The following is a 15,454-nucleotide window of genomic DNA, read 5'->3' on the forward strand; positions in this document are numbered from 1 at the left end:
TTACTATTGTTTTTATGGGCCATAATAATCTATTGTACGTTTTTTTAAACGTGTTTTTCTAATAACCTAATTATAAAATTTATGTGCATTGTAATTGGCAGCTGTGCTGTATTGTACATTTAAATAAATAAATAAAAATATTCAGTTCTCATACTCAGACACGGGTAATATTGACAATTTGGTCTTATTTACGAATAGGTATCCTGTTGATGTTCCTGCTGATGGCTTCTTAAAACAATATCAAGCTTCACTTTTGCTCTCCTGTAAACCTCGTAATATGCAGATCCAATAATATACCTAGGGACAGTTTAAACGTCCATTTATTGTAAAAAAAATTAGCAACAGAGGGAAAACATTTTTGAGAAGGGAATTTGTTTTGTCCCATTTATGGATTTTTCTCAGAACTCCAGTGTTCTTTGGAACACTTTTTATTAACCGCTGGTCTTGGTATTTACAAGACATTGCAAAATTATACAGAATCGGAATATTTGTATTTTCTCAATAAACTGTTTATTTAGCTAGCTGCTTAATTATCTTAATCCTAATCTAAATAAAACCTCTAGGAAAACAAAATGGTTTCCTTGAATCTATATACACGATAAGACATTGATATCCGTAGTTAGAGGGATAGCGGGGATAAGTTGATGGTCAATTAATCACTTTTCGGTCGGATTACGGCTAATTTGATTCTAAAAGCTACCTCCGCACGTCTATGGCAGTGACAGCAAACCAAGAAAACGTCGAAACTTGGCAAAAAAAGTTACAAAAAGTAATCACGAGTGATCCAAATTGCCTCCATCTTCTTAATCTTGAGTAAGGAAATAAATGTAAGTGAAAATGAATTATTGAAAAAAAAATCTTATCTTTGCTTTAGGAACATGTTGACAAAAAATAATTATGGGCTACAGAAGAGAAACCTATTTATATGCTGTTATAAAAAATGTTTACAAATTTGGACCTTATATGTATTTTGAAAATACTGAACTCAATAAGTGATGTCCCTTCTTTGTTATAAATCATCTTCTTCTATTTTTGCATGTCTAACTTTGGCTTTAATTCCCAATGTCAAGAATGTGTAGACTAGTAAACTCTTCCAGTGACTTTGAGTTTCTTAGGCTAGCAGTGATCGCCACCCGGTAGCTTGCCAAGACTTTTTCGATGGTGTGCGTAAGATATTAAACTTCTTTAGTAAATTTTATTATTGAACCCAGAAAATAAATGAAAAATGTGCAAAATTTCAACGAAATGCTTAAAAGCTTGCCACTGTAGTATGTTTTTTTGGCATAACAATTTGTGCGTACAGACGACGTAAAATACTTAGCGGTCAGCGATGTATTACAATTGATGCGAACTGCGTCATACACTATGTCTCTCTCTCGCTCATTTGTATCACCGCTTAGGTGAGAATAAGGGAGTAAACGAGAAAAGGATAGCGCCGTACGTCCTTATTATTTTGCTAAGAACGTGATGAAACATACTTAGAGCTTCCAAATTTTGATAGTCTGCGAGATTTTGCCTCTCTTGTCGACGTTACAGAAAAATTAAATCAACTGAATGTTCAACTTTAGTGGACGAGATAAACATTTTGAGGAAACGATCTCAAAATTATAGGCATTTTCAGGCAGGAGATGTCAAACATTTTCCCTGTTTGAATGAGAAGTTAGAAAAATTAATTGATTGTGAAAGCTACAAAGATGAAAATCATGCCCAGATTCTTTCAAGCTAGCAAAAATAATTGCGTTTTAGTGACTTTAAGAAAGTTGAACTGCTTGGACAATTTGTTTTAGTTTCATTTATAAATTTTGATATTGAAAAACTAGCTGTATCGTCGAAAATTTTCAAGAAGAAGGGCCGATGATAATAAACTAAAAAGAGGGAATTTGTATTGGTAGCTCAACAGACAAGTTCAATTTCTGAAAGTAGCTCACATCTTAATTGAGTTTGGAGACCAGATCTAGATAGGCCAGATCTTTCTGCGTTTTGCAGATCTCTTGTTGATGCCAAGAAGAGCGTAGGGGGGAAACCATGGCTAAACTAAGCTTCTGTAAAACTCATTTTGTATATCCCTATTTCTGTCTTTAGCAATATTTTAATATTTTTTTTGTATAATTTTCCATATTTATAATTTTTTTTTTGTTCAAATAACATGTTTGTAGGCAATGCAGATTGGTTTAGACCGTAAATAATTAAGGTTCATCTGCATCCAAGGTACACTAATTTACTTTTGACCTAATAAAACTCCTTACACTAGAGCCTTACAGGGCACTGCAGATTGAACAAACAGCGTGGTAGAATGAACCTTTCCGAAACTTCTAGATGTAGGTTTTGAGTGCAAACGTGGAAATACCTACATAAATTATATATATTTGTGATGCTTTACATAATAAAAGGAACCTTATCATCGGAGGACTATTGGTTAAACCTCAGGACGTTAAAGAGCTCGCCCCCTCCACCTATTAGCACGATACTTTACGGATCTGGGCTTGAAGGGGGAGATTTACCAAAATGTAAACTCTCGCCTTCCATACAGTAGCCAGGCTCTTTAAAGACCTGGGTTTGGAGGGCGAGAGCTATTCACGGGGACCCGTCACAATAGATCTTCACATGTTGCAGTGACGTCAGAAGCTTGTATAGCTGTGACCGCCATCACTAAAAATAAGAATAAGGCGCACAAGGCACTGCATTATTGCACTTAATTCAGCGAGTGACGTATTGCTATATACTGATAGCGAGTTATTTACTTAGAGTATACACATTACGACTTGTTGAAAATCACTTCAAAATTGAAATAGTGAGGTACATAATAGAAAGAACGCTTAAAAAAAAGCACTTCATACAAATATGCTCGTTTTTATGGGGAAAGTTTGATTTTATAATACGTTGTAGACAATTTAAGACAACTGTATTTAATTCTCATTGTAATACAGGCGTTGGATTTGTTATGTAATAGAAAACATTTCCCCATTAAAAATATATATTGTAGAATAAATGTTGAATAAATGTATGATTGTAGTTTTAAATTCAATATTTGTTTTTGTTGTTTCGGATACCGGTATTTTTATTATATTTATAAAAATGATTACATTTCGTTTCGAGGAAAACATAACCTAAATGTTGTTTGGATAAAAGTCAATCCAGCAAAGAAAAATACAACATAACGATATTTCAAACACATACTTTATATATGTCTCATTCAGATTTGATATGAAAAAAGTACAGGAAAAATGCTACCGGCACACAATGGGCAAATTCACAAAACACGACGAAAAACATGTTTTTTAATTTATAACTAAAAATGTGTCAAAAATATTATTTAAATCGTTTTTGAGGTTCCGCTATAAATATAGGGAACAAATGTAGGCACAAATAATGCATTTTTAGTTATCGTTGGTGATATTGTTTGAAATATTTATAAATATACAGATTTATTCACTGTCTCTTGAATCAGATTCAACACACGTCTCCATTTCATAATTTACCTGTTTTTTATCATATACTGTTATCTTCATTTTGTGATTCGTCTCCACAACTCTAAGTCGTATTTTTGAAATTTGGAAGTACAAGCAACCTTGGCGCTTCCGATGATAACTCTTCTTCTTCTTTTTTTTCTTTGGTAAATATTGGAGTGAAGATGTATAAATATTCGATGGTATAAAAAGCATATTAAATATTATATCTTTGTTGTTATTGATTTTTTTAGGCTTTTCTTGCATATTAATAATACAAATTGTGACACATTACGATTTATAATAGAATAATAATGATCTCAAATACAATTAGTGCGTATCTCCAATATTTTTCGTGAATATCTGCAATACTCTTGACAGCATTTTTTTTTTGCTTTTATAATATTATAATGCTCTTCCTAAGACATATATATATATATATAAATAGTTGGGGTAAATAAAGCCGTAAGTAAACTTTTGAACATTTGTGAACTCTGATCTGATGAAAAATATGTGAGAAAACTACAAAGAGTCGTTTACGTAAAAAAAATATATTTCAAAAAGATGGATGAACTTAGGTTTAAGTTCTAGAGTTTTTTTACAAACTACATTAACAAACATTTCTGCAAAATTAGATGTCATTTCAGGGGGCGGAAGTGTACTATAAATCTACGCGAAATATTTTTTTCCTAAAAAGGCGGTACCAAAATTCGCCTATATACTTTAATATTTTTTTTGTAGATATGTGTATTTTATGTATTAGGAAATGAATGTGTATATAACAAATGCATTACTCAAAAATATAATTATTTTTCCATCTGTCATTGTCTTTTGTCGTTTTGATTGTCGAAGAAACAAAATAGAAATTTCGTCAGTGTTGTCAGGGTAGTAAATTTTTTTACCCTATTTTGCTCATCTAATGAGAGAATTAATGAAATTTGGATTTCGGATTTAACAACTCTGTGGTGGACATTTGACCGACATTATCTTCAAAACATGAAATATTATTTAACGTGATATAAAAATATCCATTTTATGTCAAATAAAATTTGTTTATATTTTAACTTTAAAGTTCATTAATTCAATTACTCTTATTAAATGACCCTTTACTTATCTACTCTGTTGTGTCAATTAATATTTTCGCGTGCAAAATAGAATTTTAGAGAAATTAACATATTGCTTTTTTTTACCTTACATTTGCGTTATGATTTTTTTTTCTTATCAAGCAACATTACGCTGCAACCTCGCAAATGCGCGCGGCGAAAGTAGAGCATAGTAGAGGAATTATTGGACACAGTCCGATGTATTCAAATACGATTCTACGCTCCTTCTAGACTCTTATTAAACAAAGCAAAGTAAAAAAGAGTACAAATGTTCCATAAAAAGTTAGAATTTCCCAGCATGGAAAATATCCACCCTTTGGTAGGATGTTTGACAGACCAATCATCCTTCCCACGGGCATCAACAACCGTTAATTATTCTGAATTCTGGAAGAAAAAATGGTCTGTGTTGCCTAGCTCTTGAATAGTTGCTGGGTACATATAACTTTACGTGCTCCAAAATGTTGGGATTGTAAATTAACCCCTTCATAAGCTTAAAGGTCATAATAAGCAAGGCAAAGCCTACTGTAATCTAATTAAATAAAAACTAGAATTTAATTACAGTATAATCTTATTCACCGTTGGTAATTTTTATTAAAAAATTTCTAAGAAGAGTATTATTCATATTTGCTTTCAATTTGTTTTGCCTTGCACAGAATTCTACATACACAAGATATGAGCCAAGTTAATTTAATTTATTTCCCTTGGTAGCCGGTACAGTTTTACGATTTTCATAACATGTGGCAAAAGGTTTACACGTGCCCATAAATTTCTGTGAAAATATTACCCTCTCCCGACGTAAGAAACATTCAAGTCTTATATTTAAAGGAGGGGTCGTAATATGTGCCATAAATTATCGGTAATTGCAGTACTGAAAGGTGAGCGCACATCCCTTATCTCGTTATTAAGGAATGTATTCTTTAATTGAGATTTGTGGCGTCAAGCGGTTGACCATTATGACTGCATTAATTATTCCAGGTGTAATTAATTTAATTGTTTGTTACTCTTATTTCAGTTTCCATAAACATTATATTATACATGAATGAACCTGAGCCATAAAAGCAGTATTCCAAGCTCGACCATTTTGAAAAAGTAATTCATTTAAGGATAGTAATGATTTTAATTTTTTAATTTTTTAAACGTTTTTCATGTCTCGTCATAGAATTAAGGATAGTCCCGAAACCGCATGCGCGTATCAAAAAGAAGGTGACTAAACTTCTCTAAAGGAGTAGTTTTACGTTTTGACCCATTAGTTTCTTTGTATTCAACTATGCCGTGTTGTGTCGTTTTAAAGTGTAGAAATATTTCTGGGATCTTAATAAAACAGGATAGGATCACATTTTATGTGTAATGAATTACTAAAAAATTGAATTATTTTTCCATCTGTCAGATTGTCAAAAAAAAAACAAAATTGAAAAAAGTTAGTCAATTTTTTTACGCTACTTTGCCCATCATACATTGTTTAACATGACATAAAAATATCCGTTTTATGTAAAATAAAATTTGTTTCATTTTTTAATTACAACGTTTATAAAATCAATTACTCTTATTAAATTACCCTTTCCTAATCTTCTATGTTGTATCAATATTTTTTTTGCGTGTACAGTAAAATTTTAGATAACTTAAAAATAAAATAAAATTATCTTACATTTATGTTATGATTACATTTTTCACGATCTGGAAACACTACGTGGTGACTTCACGCATACGCGCGGCGAAAATGAGAATGATCTTTTTGAACACAGTCCGACGTATTTAAATATGATTCTACGCTTCTTCTGGAATTTTCCTTATTCTATGTGTCTCGTCTAGATAATTATTTATAAATATTATTCATTAATCGTAATATGTGAAAACATGTATTAGGTGTAAACATATTTTTTGACAGTTTTTTCCAAATAAAGAGAACAAGAGGACACGACAAAAAAAATACAACGAATTAGTCGATAATCCATTCTCCTTAATTATTTTACAAAATTGTTATCAATAATGAATGATATTTTTACCGTACACTGCGCAAATATTGCGAGTAGCTTTGGAAGCTTTACTTCCTCGAATTAATGCAAACAGAAAGTGTCGGAAATGCTCATTTTCGTGAACTTGACATTTTATTTTGAAGGCTTGTAATCAAATAAAATAATACATGTAACGTATAAACCGATACAAAATCTGGTAGAACAATTTTTTTTTTTTAATAAAGTTTTACAATTTTGTTTTACTTTAAATCCTCATTTTTAGTTTTGGAAAAGACGGACTCAACTTATGTTAACAACTTATAAGTTAAGTATTTAAAAAAAGAATTAAATTTAATATTTTTTTTAAGCAAGCTTAATTCAAGTTATTTATTGTTTGCACCACCACAGGCCAGCTGGCCCATAATAACAGTGGTGAATTACGGCACAGAAAACCCAGGTTAAAAAAAAAACACATTTTTAATTTTCATGATCTCACTGGGAATTTTAGAACTCGAAACCTTCCGTTTGTGAGTCAAGCGTCTTAACCACTACACTACGGAGACTAATTATGCTTACGCTTCATCGCGCTGTCGAAAAAAATCCAATATATCATACATTACAGTGCACTACGCATAATCTTGTGCAGGGCATCCAAATCAATTACGATATCGGGCCAATCCAAATAAATAAATAGATTGGAGGGCCGCAGAAATAAACGTTTCAACTTTATGAAGAAAAAACACATTTGGTTGCGTGATTGGTGGCTGGATGGACCCCCAGTTGATAATGGTCTACCTATCCTATATCCTATCCTGTTATTTTCCATCTTACAGAACACAAATATTTGTTTATTTTCCTCGAAGCAAATGGCCTTGGGTAGCTACGGTTGCTATGATATCAATATGTCAAATCCATAGCAACTAAAATTAACTATTTTGTTTATTCTCTTCTGCATAATTGTCACACGCACAACCGCATATTTTTTTCATATTTCTTATGCCCGCATCTGCTTGCTTTTTAATTATCTGCCCGCATCGTCACACCTTTGCATTTTCTGACCACCTCCGCATTGATCAAAATATTTCCTGCATTTATTAGAGTGAAACTGCTGTGTTTGCCCAAAAAAGAAAACACTACCCGAAGAAAGAACTTGGAGACTTAGCATACGGATTCCTGTCCCTGATCCCCATTCCTGACTTCCCAAAGGTAGGATTTATGTATGTTGTATGTCTGTTTGGCCGCGTACTGTTTTTACTCACATCTGCAATCATCGCGTAAACGCATCTTTTCTTACCCCGCAAAATTAACACAGATCAACGATTCATTCAAAAAATCCCACGCAAGTTATAAATCACTACCCCATTTTAGTTGAAATATAATACATTATATTAGTTTTTTATTCATTTATTTTTTACAATTCTGTCAATATCAACATGAATGTTGTAGCCAGACGCAATGGTTGTGTAAAAGACTTGCTTGACAAGGAGATTTATATTTAGATTCTTTACAATTCATAATATATGAGTACTTTACAAAGATAGATACTGCTCATCATCGACCCCATTATTTAGCCAAGATTCGTTCGTTTGGAGAAAAAATACACAGTTTCATTAATTTATTTGAGATGCCATAAAAATAAGATAATGTTAGAGTAAAAAAAAATTCAAAAGCAAAACTTTTGTATTTGCGGAAGATCAAAAACACGTCTTCGAACAGTCCTGATCTAGTGCGTGATATCAATGATGATGATATCGATATATTCAGAATTCAATTTATCATATTTGTTTGAGACACAAATAAGACTATTTTATATAATGCTGCTAACAGATATTTTAAGTAGTACCTAAGCTCAAATAAAACGACGTATTTAATTTTCTTTTATGAAAATGCACGTAATAAATATAAAAAAAAACTGAGTAATATTTTTGACAAAGTGATTGGTGTTGTGTATTTTTATGTTTTTACCGTACTAAAGTACTTTATTATATGGATAACGTAGGAGCTTCATATTTTAAACATTTCAACGAAAATTGCTTTTATTCAACATTTTGTATTTTCATTATCATAACCACCATACATAGATAAGTTTATTACCGCATTTCCCTTCTCCACTATATTCTAATGCTTTATTGCTAAAATAAATCATGTTTCTTTGTATACCTCAACGATTTGAAAACAGAGAAAATTATTCGAAATACACGTAGCTGCCTAATTGGAAAAAAAGCATTCGCTCTCCGTAAATCGTGATTTTTACCGAAACGAGCATTTTGTATTGTAAGAAAAAAGCAATGTAATTTTTATGTATTTGAAAATAAAAGCCAACAAAAATGTTAAAATAATATATTTTCTGCACAGCGAATAAAGTAAATTTTTCATAAAAACAATGAAAATATATTTGAAGAAGAACTCAAAACATTTCTGCCGGGTATTCATTCAAATATACACGATATTTCCGTACTTACAGAAATTAAAAAGCGGGGAGTTTATATTTTAAATAACTGGTATCTCTAATTACATCTCTACTTTTTATGCTAATGTAGTAGTCGGCATTACACTGAAAAGTTTTTTAGTTTGACAGCTGACTTTTGATTGCTTTGTTTGTTTTAAAACGAATTCTAGTCGTCCTTTCAAATGATATTTAAACCAATTTTTCAATATAGACGTTTATATCCATTTAAAATGGAATTAACTAAAATATAATTCGGTATAGTTAAAATCACTTGGTAAAATATTGTATGATTGTGACACATGTTACATGAACTTTTTAAATTCATTATCAGGTTAAGATCCATTGTTCATTATTAATGAAAGTGAAATATTTTGTAAAGGATAAAAGATTGAAAAAATACAATTTTTTTAAAGTGATTCCTCTAGTAATACAGAATACAAAGTATTGTTCGTATCATTAGGAAATAATTCACGTTTAAAAGGGAAGGTATTTGAATGCTTATTTTTTATCAAAAAAGAAAAAAAAAATACTCACCGATTGTAGTAATCAGCGTAAGCGAGTAGAGGAAGCTCGACGAAAAAGACCAGCGATGCTGCTGACCATGCAGAAATGCCTGGGTTCCCCTCTGCCTATATGTCACTCCAGTACTGCTCCTCATAGCCCGTACCAGGGTATCCTGGAACTCCATAACTTCTTGCGCTGCTAGCCTAGTCCAGTTGTCTTTATACAAAATATTTAGGTCCTCAGTTATAGACCAAAGTTTTTCCACTGTCTTGGATCTGATCTCAGCCCCTGCCAAACTGTCCGTTGTACTTGGATTAGGCTGTGACGCTGCTACAGAAGTTTCTGTCTCTCTGAAAGACGCGAATGTACCCTCGAGAGCCATGAACGCGAAAGCGCCGAGAAGAGTATAAACTAACACTATAATACAAACTCCTAGACAGGTCAAAACAGACGCTGACGACGTCGGAGTTGGACACGTGCAACAGCAACATAGAACCGAATCATCTCTCGAGTTTTTGTTTGGTTTGTGCGGTCTCTTTTTGGAGAAACAACACGAGGATGATGCTGATGGTGAATTGGTTCCGCAAGATGGATTTCTGTAGATTGGATGTTGAGAGTAGGATGTCGACGATGGATTGGCTCCAGATGATGATTCGTGCATCATCTTGCGACACGGAGATCGAATCTCAGTAACTTAATTATCAAAAGTCATTTAAATTATTTCATCTTCACAAATGTTTGAAATGATTTTATTTTCACAAACTGTTCTTCACTAAAACATTTAAAGTTTTCAGACATCATTTTGTGTTTTTCGATCGCGCGTACTCTCGTTCAAAGCGTAGACTACAAAAGCACATTTTGGAACAATTTGTTTTTATTTTTAAGATCAAACAACGCCAAGGTTTGGTTTGTCAATTCTAACCTTACTCACGATTTCTTTAAGCAGTTTTGATTGTATAATACTGTTTTATCAGACAGCTATGCTAAGTGGCCCTTTTCCCAGTTTTCTTTTTGTTTTCGACACATCTCCCCCATAACTGTTTGTATTTATTCTCGATATTTACAGAAAACAGAGCGCCGGGGTGAACCGAGTAAAAAGTTTTCTCCACGAATTTAAATTCTCGTATGTTCACGCTTTATCAAAGCAGCTCTGTGAATCGTATTGTGAGAGTGGTACAAAGAGTCGACATTACCATATTTCCGGCGGGTGAGAAGCTTACATTTCACCCCCCTTGAAGGATTCGCTTTAACAATTTTTCAATTTTCACCATTGGATAGGACGTCATCGTTGACATGATTCAGACCTGTTCGCCGTTGCCATTCGATTTCCATTTAAATATGTAAAGATTTCATTTTCCCTCCTTTTTCTCCCATTATTTATAGCGCCGGGCGAATCACATCCGGCTCATTTACTCCGAGAGCAATTCTTTTGTAATAACCTATTTGTTATGCGCGACTTTGATAAGAGGCAAAATGTTCAATAAAGAAATTGAAGATAACAAGCAAAGCGAATTATTGGCATCCTAAATGGGCGTCTTTAATGCGATTATTCCGGAATATAATTGAAAATATCATTAGAAGACCTTTACATTTCTTCACGGTTCGTTAGTTCATACACTGTTCTAGTCCACAGAGCGAAGTTCACCATTCGAATTGGGACTTAAATTTCATTTTCAGTTTTCATTTTATTGCAAGAGCGATTGAAGAGCCAGTCCTTCCAATTGTTTATCTTAACTTTTCATCTTGATCACTTTTTCATTGGGTTTCCGCGGGATTATTCCTCCGACATTATTTTTCAGTGATCTGGAATCTGAAACAAAGAGAAAAAGTATTAGAAATCTCTTTAGATATTACATAATATTATTTTTTTTACAAAATGTTCGCCGAATGAACAGTCAATCGAAGCGAAAGAAATTATAAACACAAAAATTAGTTAATATTTTTGTATAACCGCGTATTCCTTTCTTTTATATCTTCTGGTTTTAAGACGTACACTTCTCTTCGTCATGACTTTAGTAGAGATATTAGAGTTAACACACATAATATGGAAATACTATTCCTTGGAAAGCCTTTGAAAAATCTTTTGCTTAGAACTAGCTATGTCAGATTTCACATTTTTCTTGCCATTATTTGGGATCGATTTCAATTAAAAAACTTATATATTTGACTATTTTATACCCACATTCATATTTTGCATTTAAAATATACATATATTTGATATCAAAGACGTCAAACAGTTCATCATAGCACCATAAAGTGCAAAATGATTTTATAGTCGGATGGCAGAAGGAACTATCTGTATATTTTAAAGGATGTTTAAAGCATTAACTTCATGATCAAAAAATTTTTTAAATGTTAGTATATCCGATATATAAACACTTGCCGACTTTTGATGTCTACCGGTTTCGAGACGGACCCGTCGTTACGTACGTTAGTACGTTAAAAAGATTCGACAAATAATATTCCCCTAATAAACAATCAAACATCTTTTCAATTAAGCTCACGTTTTTATTTAAAAATTAACCAATCAAGTAACTTTTAACCTGCTTGCCCTTCCCCTTCCCAAATCCTACCTGCCCACTCTCCAGCATGCCACTAAATATTATTAACCTTATTGTTAGTACATGTTCGGGCACGGTGGTGATACCCTTCCTCTGCATGAAATTTTTTAGGAATTTTTCAGGTAAACACTATGTATAATATATTTGCATGTTGATCTAGTATTTATTTGTATTAACGTTTAGAATGATCGTTTTCGGTAAGAGCAGGTATAAAGGTCATAACGTAAATAAGATGTTTTTTAAAATTATTTATTACAACAAGAATTATCTACATTTTTTTTTTAATAATACAATTTCATAAAAAAAGGTTGCAACTAAAATATTTCAATATTTAAAAAAAAAAATTTTTTTGTATATCCTAAGGCATAATTTTACGTAGAAATAAAGAAAAATGTCACAAAAATGTATGTGATTTAAAACGTATGTATAAAGTTTATATTTGAAGCACTAACTTTGTGGTTATTCATTATAATAATATAAATGAAACAACTTTGTTCTTAACCATTAATTTTAGTGGTTAAGAACAAAATTGTTTTATTTATTTTATAAAAATGCTTGTATCTCTTTTCAAAATCAAAAAAATTAAATTTAGTTTCGGCCACTTTCATGTTCAACTTATTATCTTTAAATTAAAAAAATAAGTTTATGTTCAATACTGAGATCTCAGATACCTAAGTTTAGTCTAAATTTGAAATGACGTAATCTGCTGGTCTAAAAGTAATTATATTTTAGTAACTAAGTAACTTTTAAGCATATTTTTTCAAAGGAAAAACTTCAAAAAAAAATTCTCTATTTTTTATTATTGCGCGATTAAAAAAATCGTTTTAAAATGGCAAAATCGTATGATTTCCTCATTTTGCGTGCGTTTTACCAGACCACAGCCTTAAGAGGCCGTTCCTTATTCAAAATATTTACTACTACTAAAATATTTACTAGAGGTAAATTAAAAAAATCAGATAACATATTATACCTCATCTTATTTTAATTTTAATACAGTACAACCATCCATTTATGGTCTCACATTCTAAAGATTGATAGAATACTTTGTTTACATGTTTACTCGAGAAGATAATCAATACCCATTTTATTAATATTACACAAAAATATTTTGTGTATTTATTCGTATTAACAAAGGCAAAATAATAGTAAATCTATGGGAAACAACGTCCATAGATCAATGACACACACACGCGCCAAATGATATTGCCAGAAATCTAGAGCATTGACTCGAGAAGCAACTTAGCATTTTCTATTGAATACAATTCATTATATTCCGCAAGACCCACAGTATTTATTTATTTTTATTCATACAAATACAAACATACATATTTTTATTTTATTTTATTTTATTAACATAAACGGCAAATCTGCCTTTTACCAACATTTATAATACTGCATATTCGGTTAAATATATATATATTTTTTTAAAACATGAATTTCCTTATTCCCAAGATTTATAAAAAAAAATTAACCTAAAAGTTATACAAGATTTCAATTTAAAAATTAACCTAAAAATTATACAGCACATTCAGTAGAAAGTTTAAATAATGAAACATCTACAGTAATACAAGAAAATCATAAGTACTGTTTCATACAGCTGGGCAAAGTGAACAAAAAACTGTGTATATTATGAAATGCATGAATAAATACATATAATAACCATTCATCATCTTTGGAAAAGTTCAAAAGGTTTATTCTATAGGAATATATCAGATACGTGGGAATAACTATTGCCGAGTTCATGAAATCTATTTAAAACGGCATTACAAGTATACACTGTCCGTGAATTGTTGCTACAAAACAGTGGCACCTGTCTAGTCACTCTTTCAGGTACCCTGAAGTTGATGAGACATAATAGATATTACAAAATATATAAATAATAACGTTTCCCAAACTCTCTGAGACCAAGAGCCAAGGGCTCTGTGTTGCATATGATGTTTATACAAAAACTAAATCGGATGACATATCCAGTGCAAATTCCTGGGGGGTATTTTGAATCTTCTTTATCTCCTAGAGAGTGGTTTTTGGGGATTTTTATTTTTTGTATTCGTTTAAACTTTGCTTCATACAAGGCCACACTGATGATTAAACGTCAAGTAAATGTGACGTGAAATCAAACATGATGGTTATCATTTACAACATTATTGCGATCTTAAGCATTACCCAAAACGCTGAATTTGATTGAATTGACCAAACCGTATTTGTTTTTTCCCTTTAAAGCAGTTTTGTATATATCATTGGACGTTTAGTTATCAGTATGGCCATATATGAAGAAAAGTGTACTCGCGTGCGAAAAATAAAAGTCCCCGAATTTCTTTCTTTTCTACCTCCGCGATAAAACCTATAGTTGCACCCCTGGGAATTCCAACTTCATCCCCGCCATGGAGACGTGGAGAACGAAAGTACACGACCTATAAAAGTACCACAGGGGATGGCAATATCAGTCAGCTTAACTCAGTCAGTCGATTCTAGCATTTAGTTCAAATGAGTTTAGAATGTAGACAGTTCAGTCAGTCCAGTCTATTCATAATCACCATTACTTTCACGCTCCATATCTTAGTTCTTTACTCTATTCACCATTTAATAATTACGCATTGGAACCTCAATCTTCATTTTTCTGTTCGTTCCTAACTAGGGTAAGAGCTCTACCACTCATAACAATAAAAAATCGTACAAATCGGATTTTTATTTATAGAGCGCCTACGTAAATGTTTATTATATTAAATAAAATTATACCCCCTTTTAAAAAAATCACCTTTGGCCGTTTTAATTTAAATACCGAAATAGTTTTTTTTTAATAAATAAAAACCCTCTTTTTAATTAAGATTTAATGTCAACTATGTCGGGAATCGATCCTGCAAACGCGCTGACCATTACACCACAAGGCGGGCTAAGAAATGATAAGTTTTTTTTTGTACGACTGTCTAAATAAACACATGCTTTATGCTAAAAATTCGTCGTCTTCGAAATTTGTTTGCAAATTTATTTAATACTTTGATTCATTATTGTTCTTAGTAGGTAAGGATATTATTTGTATGAAACTTCTGTGGTATATTTTATTTTTTGTTTTATTCTACCATACGCCCAGGGGGCATTTACAAAAAGAATAGCGGTAAGTACAAACCTGGCGCGTGCGGTAAATATTTTCAGTGGGAATGTTGACAACAAATAATCATGTTTTTACTTTTAGTAGATATGTTAGTAGGTATAGTTAGATATCTAATTAAAATCAATATTGAATTAAAATCACTTTTGTAAAGTACGCTTGAGGTATGATATCAAGAATTCGGTGCTACACAGGTTTTCCATTTTAATAAAAATAATTGATAAATGATCTTATGAACGGAGCACAGGAGTAGGCGCGTCTAACAGTGAAGCTGTAAACATTAGGTCAGTACCTAAAACAAGAGATGTTCTAAAATTTTGGCCAAGTTACAAT

The 15,454-nt window shown here is 31.8% G+C and overlaps 1 protein-coding gene across 2 annotated transcripts in view; it reads right to left on the reverse strand.

Annotated features, from left to right (window-relative positions):
* The window catches only part of LOC148283954 (potassium channel subfamily K member 18-like), a 219,575-nt gene that overhangs the window by 96,104 nt on the left and 108,017 nt on the right, over nt 1–15,454 (reverse strand). For both annotated transcript variants that reach the window (XM_088242922.1, XM_088242921.1), the window contains one exon: nt 9,485–11,264. In XM_088242922.1, coding sequence (XP_088099048.1) covers nt 9,485–10,118 — 634 coding nt within the window. In that variant the 5' untranslated portion in view covers nt 10,119–11,264. The remainder of the gene's footprint in view (nt 1–9,484; nt 11,265–15,454) is intronic.

The sequence above is a fragment of the Micrasema longulum genome, unplaced genomic scaffold (genome assembly GCF_059751315.1).
Source record: "Micrasema longulum isolate JH-2025_06_02 unplaced genomic scaffold, ASM5975131v1 h1tg000177l, whole genome shotgun sequence".
In the NCBI taxonomy this organism is placed as follows: Eukaryota; Metazoa; Arthropoda; class Insecta; order Trichoptera; family Brachycentridae; genus Micrasema; species Micrasema longulum.